Source organism: Haliotis cracherodii, unplaced genomic scaffold (assembly GCF_022045235.1).
Source record: "Haliotis cracherodii isolate W230 unplaced genomic scaffold, xgHalCrac1.p SCAF_3, whole genome shotgun sequence".
Classification (NCBI taxonomy): domain Eukaryota; kingdom Metazoa; phylum Mollusca; class Gastropoda; order Lepetellida; family Haliotidae; genus Haliotis; species Haliotis cracherodii.
In genome coordinates, this window is record NW_027266286.1 from 68,199,422 (window position 1) to 68,209,791 (window position 10,370).

At 39.2% G+C, this 10,370-nt stretch overlaps 1 protein-coding gene across 1 annotated transcript; it reads right to left on the reverse strand.

The window, feature by feature from the left end:
- Window positions 1-2,695: 2,695 nt before the first annotated feature.
- LOC139475649 (acetylcholine receptor subunit delta-like) lies at window positions 2,696-3,172 on the reverse strand. Its single transcript, XM_071258835.1, has one exon. The coding sequence runs from the start codon at window positions 3,170-3,172 to the stop codon at window positions 2,696-2,698; it is 477 nt and encodes a 158-aa protein (XP_071114936.1).
- Window positions 3,173-10,370: the final 7,198 nt, after the last annotated feature.

The following is a 10,370-nucleotide window of genomic DNA, read 5'->3' on the forward strand; positions in this document are numbered from 1 at the left end:
AACAAATCTGTGGCACCACTTTTGCTCACATACACTAATTTCAAGCCAGTGATTAGATCCTATATCCGTGATCTGATGCAAAAGAAGTGGGACACCCAAGTAGGTATAAATAAATTACATGAAATAATACCAACTACTGGTAACACCTATTTGGGATGTCAGTCCAGATTTGAAGAGTCATCATACGACGGTGTCGTATTGGCCACAGCAGGTATACACATGAATATCTATTGAAAGGTGAGGATCCTTCGTTTTGTATCCCGTGTGATGAGAGAATCACGGTGAAGCACATCCTGCATGACTGTATTGATTTTTCAACGACAAGGGATAACTGTTAAATCATCATCGCTTAAGGATCTTTTTCATAGTATTAGTTCTCATTTAATAATGGTTTTTTAAAAGAAATTGAACTGATTACTAAATTCTAATGAACATAGTTTCTTAAATTGGTAGTGTCTAATTGTAAAATGAGATTGTTATTGGCTGTGCCCTTGACGAGGGTTAAAGTGCTGTAAAATTATTGTGCCCCTGAGAGGGTATAGTAAGTCCAAATCATTCGAAGTACGTTATTCCTGTCAAAGTTTTAATCGTAGAATGCGTGTTCTTTTAAATTGGGCTAAATTTCGTAATTGTTGCCAACAACTGAAGGGATGATGTAAATCCGATCTACAGCCCTGTTTTATAATGTAGTGTACTGTCTAGCGATTTATTGTTCCTTGCTAGATTTAAATCATAATCTGTGATACGTCTAGTGATTTTATTGTCCCTTGTTGACAGGTTTTTATATACTACACAACAAAAGTTCCTGTGACACCAATATTTTAGTGTACTTGTACTTGTAAACAAGTAAAGTTTTGTTTTCGATATTGTAGTACATGTATGCAATCAAGTCACAAACACGCAATTGCTACAGAAAAGCATGCATTCCATGCAAAAGTTGACTTTTATGCAAGCCCCATGCATTTCACTACCCACGAATCAGTATAAAAACATGTGCATTAACGGGATTCCATATGCATTGTTTCGCAGCGTGCTAACAAACACTCAGAAAACAAAATTACGCAATTATTCAACACTACGAAATGCCACGCCGCAAACGAGCGTCTGCGATCCATTGGTATGCTTGAAGCAGGATCGAGTCAACGTGATGTTGCAAGACGATTTAACGTCCACACAAACACCATTTGGTGTTTATGGCAACGTTGGCAACAGACGAATGAAGTCAGAGACCATTCTCGGAGTGGCAGGACAATAATCGACAAGACAAGTGGATTCGAACAACACACCTACGAATTCGATTCCAGCCAGCAACAGTGACTGCAAGAAGCATCCCTGGCCTTCGACGAATATATTCACAAACTGTACGTCGCCGCCTCAGATGTGCAGGGATTGTCGCCAGAAGACACACCAGACGTCCCATTTTGACAGGAAACCACCTACACGTCTACACTGGTGCAGACAGCGTCTACGCTGGACAACCATGCAGTGGGGACAAGTTCTATTCACTGACGAGTCTAGTTTTCACCTCAGCCACAGCGATGGACGGGTTCGAGTGTACTGACGTCGAGGTGAACGTTACGTCAATCATTGTGAAGAAGATCGGTTCAGGGGCGGCAGTGTTATGGCATGGGTTAGATTACAGCAAGACAGAGGACCCGTTTGATAATGGTAGAGGGAAATCTCAATGGACAGCCCTACCGCGACTAGATCATCGGCCCTGTTGTTCTATCGTTTTTGCGTCGTCATGACCCAGGCATTACCTTTTAGCATGACAACGCCCGCCCTCATATTGCTCGACTTGTTCCGGATTCTCTTCAACAAAATAACGTGAATGTCATCCCCTGGCCGGCTCGCTCCCCTGATCTCTCACCAATCGAGTGCATGTGGGATAAGATTGATCGGCGCCTTCGACGTCAACCACTTGTTCCACAGATACTCCAGGAACTTCGAAACATGCTCCAGCAGATATCCCACAGGACTTTGTGCGACTCCTGGTCCATTCCATGAGAGAAAGATGTGTTGCTTGCATCGCAACCAGAGGTGGGCACACACGCTGTTGATTTGAAAATTGACATTTTGGCATGTTCATAATTTTTTATGAAATCACGCATTTTCTGAAGTCAGTATGACAAATTAAACCATTTGAACACTTACAGGAGTCTTTTATCTGTTGCAAACCGAAATTGGTTTAGATTTGGTAAAAACATACCTTTGCATTAAATCTTATTCAATGTCACAAGAACTTTTGTTGTTCAGTATAGTTTACATGTATTTATTATGTATATTATGCCTTAAGGTCACGATATGGCTGCAATATTGCCGATCTGACTCAAAATCTTAACTCATTCACTCACCTTAAGTCCTAACCATGGAGTATGTTTGTTCTTTTTCAACTATCATGATATTTTCATGGATTCATGTTAGTGCTTTTTCAAAGCGGGTCAGTAATAAATCCATCAAGATTTTGCCTTGCATTCCAAATGGAAGCTTGTTTCGGCCGATACTCGAGACTCATTACGCTGGCATTGACATTAAATTTGGCCTCTTTTAGAGTAGCAATTTGTCTAAAATACATACATAATAACAAACTTCACTTGCTATTACCATTAAATATACACAAACATAAAATGAACTAAGAATTATTCAGTCACAGGAAATAGATATGGTAGGCCAGGATGATACACGCGCGTCCTCTTTATCTCGTCAGCATCCCGAGAATCACGGCTGTTACACTACTACTAAACACAAAGAAGCATGCAAAACAGGTCTTGTTTAGTTTAGTTTCAATATCTGCCCACTCTGGTCTTGTCTTCTCTTCATCCTCCACATTGCCATTTTCAACATCAACTTGATTTGAAACAGAGTCCTTCTTACACATTCTTAAGATCAATTTCGATGGTGGCTTGCCTTTCATTTTGAGAAGGAGGATATTGACAACGACGACGACAACACTAGTGAAGTTGGCCAGAGACACGTAGAGGCTGAAGAGGCTGACGGTGAGAGAGTTCTCAGGCAGGGAGTCCCTGATGATGGACAGAAACAGCTGGAAGCTGAGGAGGACAGATACGGCCATGCTGGTCTTGTCTCCACTCTGTGAGGGCAGGAGGAACACGAACGGGTTGAGGAAGTAGAGGAGGACCACGGGGAGCAGGATGGTGAAGATGTAGAACATAGGGCGTCGTCTCAAATGGATGGTTATACGTATTACCCGTCTATCGTTTTCACCATCGATGTTAGTGATGTCTTCAGAGTAAATTTCAAACTCGCTATTCTCTTCAAATTGTGTCATGTCAACATCTGTTTCACTGAAGAGATGTACTTTGTTGCCGAACCATCCACGGATTACAATTACACAAGTCTGGGTATCAAAGGGAAACTTGTAAATGTTGATAGGACACCTGGTTTCTATTGCCCCTATGACAACCCATCTAATATCTCCATGACTGGTAACCAGCAGAGACCCTCCATTCTGCAGTAGATCTTGTCCCTTGATACTATTTTCTATAATCAATTCAGGTTTCCACAGATTGTGTGAGTCTACAAGAATTCGTTTCTGTGAGCTCAACGAATTATTCCAAACAACTCGATGGTCGTACCACGAGAAGACCAACCACATCGTGCTGCTGAGACATTGCTTTTTGTTATCCAGTTCTTGTACAGATAACAATGTTGCTTCGGTAGTTACGTTAACTAAATTACTGGGTTTATGATGGGCTTTGTAGCCATTTAAGATAGTGTCAGCGACTTCTCCGTCAGATTTACAACAAACGATCCATGGTATACCTCGCAGTATACATGTCAAGATAATAACTTTCCTGGCAGTCAACATCTTCTCAGGCGTATGTGTAAGTCCAGGCGTTGCTAATGAATGATGCGTTCTTCTGTATTTATGCAATGCCATCGGTGTTTGTTTCTATGGAGATGACATTAAACACAATATAATCCTCTGAATTAAACAAACCACGAAATGGCTTTCATGCAAGTCAATATGAACGTTTTAGGGTTATTACGAAATTGCACTTGATGAACAGTGAATCTACAACATGGTTCAATTAGGCACTGAAAGAAATATTTAATCAGTGTTATGCAACCAAGAGAAGTATATAATGACTTTCCATAGATCAATATGAATATTTCGTTCTTATCTTTTCTTCTTCTATTGATTGCTTTTGAATTGTTTGTGCCAAAACATTGCATGTTAATCGAAGCTACAAAATCCTTTTCCAATATTATTACAAATCTCTAACCTTAAGTCCTTTGTATAATTACGATTACGCTTTTGAAAGCTTTACTGACACCTTCAGTCTAAGCTTGATTGTACCTCAAAGGTCACGAAATGTAAACACCAAAGCCTGGAGATGGTGGGTAAATCAGTGGAAAGGAATTAACTATTTGACAATTATTGAACGATATCAGATCATCTACATACACGAAGCAGAAGTTAAACTTCTTGACAAATGACATTGTTTATATTTCTCTGTTCACCCAGCAGAGATTGGGCTCATGAAATAACATGTATGAGATGATAATGTGTACAAACATTCTTGTGCAGGTACTTTTGCTTGTATACTATCTGTGGAGGTGCGAATTCAATATGTATGAATACTGATCCGTTGATAATGGTAATATGTCATGCGCTTTATCATTATCATATTATGATATTTTCAGTATGTTTCAATATTTAAAAGGACCACCTCCATGGTCTAGAGGACAGAGCATCTGCCCAGAGAGCAGAAGTTTGGTTGTGCGAAACCCGGGTGCATAATACCAAAAGACCTTAAAAGGTGATAACCACAAGATAATCATATAATCTCTCGTTGCCTTTGACACTATTCCGGATCTCCAGAAACTATGAATCATCAAAACTTCATTCCCGTGAGCTTACTAAAACATTCCACGATAGTCTTTGATCGAACCACGAAATGACCATCCACAAAGTGACGCTGAGAAACTTGTTTGACATCTGGTTCCTGCACAGAGGAGACCTGCAGATATTGAAACGTTAACTACATGTACGTCTGCCGGTTTATAGTGAGTTATATATGTTAAATGTTCTTGTCTCTAGTGTGGGGAAGTTTTCCATTTTAAAATGTATTTATTCAGTTTATTCAAGTGGTTTCTAAAGGCAATGTAGGGGATCCGTAGCCGGAACTGCAGATCATTGAATGTAAAAAGTGTTTCTAACACAAAGTCTCAAGTGTAAAACTACGGTCAAACATACTGGGACGATATTTTAATTGTGAAACAAATGGTCTCTGGGGTCAGACAGTTGATACCAGGTAGGTGATCGAGACAGGCAGGACATGTTAATAAACATTTTTTTATTGAGTTAGGTTCAGTGTCGCTTTCAACAGTATTTCCGTTATATTGGTGTTGGAGCAAAGTGATAAAGGTCTTAGACGTTTACAATTTTTGGGACATCCACAAATACGGGTTTGCGCTGACAAACCTTAAAACATAATCAGGACAATAGTATACAACCTATCTATCTACCTATGAAGAAATTCTTATAATTATGATCTTTTAAAGTTTTATTCAGAACAGGTGCGTGTTAGGGAGTCACATGACACATGATTTTAATGTTTCCTTTTAAGTTATGATTTTAAAGTATTAATATTTCTATGGATAGGACAGGTTTATCTTAGATATAATGGAAATTTTCTCGAAATGTTTCTGTTAGAGTTACTCTTGAAACTTAACTAAACGTTGTTCTAAGAGCCTATATATGAATGTGCTCTTATGTATTGTGATAAATCTTAGCTGAGTGTGAGATTGCCAGTTCAAAAATGGAGAACTGATTGTTGTTTAAACGTGATATATGTTCATTCTAACTACATCTAGTTATTTAAAAAAAAAAACACACCAGAAAATCCCTCAAGATATAGATATTCTTGTTATCCAAATAATCCGGAAATGTTAACACAATACCAGAATTCAGTTGTCATGGTTTCATTTACGATGGATCCTATCCAGCAGTGTGACGTTTATTTGGAGTCTGAAATTCCGAAGTGAGTGAATGTTTGGCGTTGCAGTCAACGATATAGCAGCTGTATCACGGTTACTATTGCCATGATTTGCTTGATTCACTTCTCACAACCTTTTTATGATACTAATCTTTTCATGGTTAACCTAATCCTAAATTACCGTAAAAGGTGCTTGCATTGTCTGGTCCAGACTCGATTATTTACAGACCGCCGTCATATAACTGGAATTTTGCTGAGTGTGGCGTTAAACAACAAACCAAACCAAACCAAACCATCACACAAAGACCAAGGTTGGACCCATGTTCCTGTCACACTATCCGATCATGGTTTCAGCCGACTACTGCCACACAATCCCATCATCGTTTCAGTCCTGAAATCATAGTAATGATAAATCGATCTGACAGTTAGTCGTTTTTACATTACTCGTTTTGTACCTTTTCAAAGCCCCGTCTGTTCCCTGTATGCTCCTTGGTGTAATTTGCAGTATGTACGTCCAGACAATAACCTATCTTTCTGACGTTCAACGTCTTCTCAGGAGTTTGTTTAATTCCAGGCGTTTCGTATGGATTATGCATTCTCGTCTGCTTCTGTATTTAGGCAATGTGATCAATGTATTTTCTGTTGTGGTGACATGAAACACAGCCTAATGCCCCGACAGCTTCGACATAGCTTTAATGGATGTCAATATGACGGTACATGTTGCACTTCAAACTGTCAATCAAAATCATATTTCAATTAGATCCCGTGGAAAATATTTACTCACTGTTATCCCTAACACAGATTTATGACAGGAGCCCACATGGATCAATATGAATATTGCCAAGTCATCCGTTGTCTTGTATTGATTGTCTATGAATTGCTATGGCATCTCTTAGAGCAGGTGACATTGTTCATACATCCATGTGGGGCTTCCGGGTTAGAATTACAGGACGAAAGCAGCCTGTGCTGGCTGTAAAAAATGAACAAATAGTTCGGAGGGTTAAGTGTCAGTGACTTGCTTGATTGAATGCCACCGCATCCCGACAGCGTAGATCGTTGCTGAAACTATTGATCACTGGTTTGTCCTTTCTAGACATGCGTCATATAGCTGTTATTATTGCTGTGTTAGGCGTTAAACAAACTAAACTTACTTGCAATTATCTCCTCAATTCCTCGGAGATGTTGTGCTATGGAACCATGTTCAGTTATGTTTTTTGTAGCTAAATCCCGTACGAAATATATACATGAAACTTCCACACTGTTCTACAATTTCAAAAGTTTACAGGTGCCTTTGGTTAAATAGGTTTTCTTCAAATCCTTATGTTGATATTTCGTGAAAAGCTTTTGTCTGAAACTCAAATATCAAGTCATGTGCATCAAGTCAGAATGGCAAGAAGCATTTTACACCATGGTGCACTTGACAGAAGTTAAAGTCCCAAAGGGACTGTAAATAGCGCGGTATTGTGCGCGACCTGACTGTTTGCCAGACGTTGCGATGATCGGTCAGCGAGTTATCGGTGACCGGAAATCTTGAATAACTAAAGAACGAGACTTTCACATTAATACCAGTCAATGTTGGTTGGTTGTTGTTTAACGCCGCACTCAACAATATCCCAGCTATATGTCGGCGATCTGTAAATCATCGAGTCTGGACCAGACAATCCAGCGATTAACTACATAAGCATTGATCCATGAAACTGGGATCGATGATATGCATCAAACCAAGTCAGCGAGCCTGACCACCCGATCCCTTTAGTCGCCTCTTATGACAAGCATAGTCGCCTTTTACGGCAAGCTTGGGTTGCTGAAGACCTATTCTACCCATGATCTTCACGAGTCACCTGTCAATGTAACGAAAGATAAACGATATCTAAATTCATCACATTCGATCTGATATTTTTGTTGTAAACAATCCAGTCGTCTGTGAAACAACGTTGCACAACAGAAGGGGGCGGATTTAACCTTCGGTCAGCTGACATCTACTGCGCAAGCACATCTAATTATAGTAAACCACGTGGCGAACTCACACTTGGCTTCTCGAAGTGTCTGTTGCAACGAAACTGCCACAAAAATACCAAATTTATTACAAAGACGTTAAGTTTCAATATCGCAATGAACACATACCAATATACAGTATTCGATTGTTTTATGCAGGTATGTTTTCATTGCAAATGTCAGAATGGAGACTATTTTGATTAACATTGTCAGGTTCAATCTTCGAAAACGATCCAGACCCAACAACTTTTGACAAGAGAATGCGAAATAGAATAAATCTGATTTGGCTACTGAAACCTAATAACAGTTTGCTCCAGGTTTTTTTCACATTTATGGGCCAAACGTAGAAACACGCCAGGTATAGTCATCGTGAAAGCGATTTTAAATTATATTTTGTAAAATAAATAATGGTCATAATGTCGATTATATGTAGTTTATTCATTCATAGATAGATCATCTATGGACATGGCGGTCGGGTAGCCTAGTGGTTAAAGCATTCACTCGTCACGCCGAAGACCTGGGTTCAAATCCCGATATGGGTACAATGAGTAAAGCCCATTTCTGGTGTCCCCCGCCATGATATTGCTGGAATATTGCTCAAAGTGGCGTAAAACCAAACTCACTCACTCATCTATGGACATGCCAAATAAACAATTAAATAAACAGATTCAAAATATACCTTACCTTTTAACTTATTTCGCATATTCATCATGTTCCATATAAATATCAGGTTCCATATAAACTTAATATTCGGAATATTTAAATCCACGAGCGCATATATGGTTCAAAACACAATCAGGCATAATTTCTCAGCGCACACTAGGTCGAATTATCATCAACAGTTTCATCGAACAGTCACGAGTCAACAGTCTTGGAAAGATACCTCGAGTATTCCATAATGCATTGAATTTATTCTGTCCAACCTTGTCCAATAGTTCGTGTATATAGTTTTGCGAACTACCATAACCCCGATTAGTAATGTTTGGAATATGGTTTAATTCACAATCGGGCTTGTTTACCCAGAGCACACTTAACAGTTTCGGGCAAACGGTCACGAGTCTTGTCTTCTTCGAAAGATACCTAGGATTCCTCCATGCATTTCGTCTGTCCAACATCGACCAATAGTTCTTGTAAATAGTCCTGCTAACTCCACTATGTCTGTCGTGAGGGGCGGTGGAAAACTTTTGGAATGCATCTCCTACTACCCTCATAATAGTGGTAGTGCGTTGATTTGGTCAGCTGTTTCTTATGTCGTGTGACCCAAACGTTGGTGGATGGTCTAATATATGTCGGGTTGGATGGGTTGTGTTGTTCTTGATGGTTTTGCATTCAAACAATCAAAAGCGACCAATCTTGTTCAATATTAACACAACTTGTGATGAATGAAACAATATATGCAACTGAAGTTAGGTTCTATCAAAAGTTTCAAAGTTAAACACTTTCATCAAAGCAAAACTCACCTGTCACATCCCTTATGGTTTACATAAACCACGCCAGATTTACCGCTTTTCTCTAATTGTTTTCTGCTAATTTTATGCAATCTATTTATAGAGTGACGAATATTGTAAAAGATGGCAGAAATTGCTAGAATGTTAGCTGATGTTAACGGGATTAAGAGAACATATTCGAAAAACAATCCAGAAGCTGTGGAACGAAGCAATTCGAAGAGAATAGAAAAGGAAACTTCGCCACAGGAAAAAACAATCTTTTCAGCCGTAAACAGAGACGCGATTGATTTCATTTATGAACAAGCGAAGAAAATCAAAACTTTTCACGGCGCAGGGAACCTTAATCTTGTGACAAACAAACAACAAACAACAATAATACCTCCTCATATTATATTGATGTTGATCGTACTGGGAAGAAAATAGCCGTATTAGACTGGAATGAACATGTGAATGGACATACAATGCCATCAGAAAATGTCACGGATGTTAGAAACCCTAGACGCCAGGACGAGACTAAAAGTTCTCAAAGGAAAAACTTACAACATGTGGGATCAGATTTGGAAGCACTAGGTCGCCATTTTCCTCATGTTAAGGTAGGTACATTGTTTTATAATGATTTAAGAAGATTTAACAATGTTAATTCATTAACTACGATGATGTGCATAACGGTGTTCACGTGTTGTCGATTATCGTATGTATTTTAGATTGAGACACGTGAGTACTATAAATAACAATCACATTTCCCCTTATTCGTAAAACATTTACTGCGCATGTACGGTCACGTCGGGAGCCATGGTTTGTCAGCACCCCATGTTTACAAAACTCGGACGACATGGCTCCACTTGTGTTTGTGACAGATGGGAGATGTGCACTACTTTGGCATGTAACTACGGGAATACGTTTTTTGTTGTTGTGGATAGTGTGTTTATTATGGCTTTGGTTTTACTATTGTCCAACAGCCCAA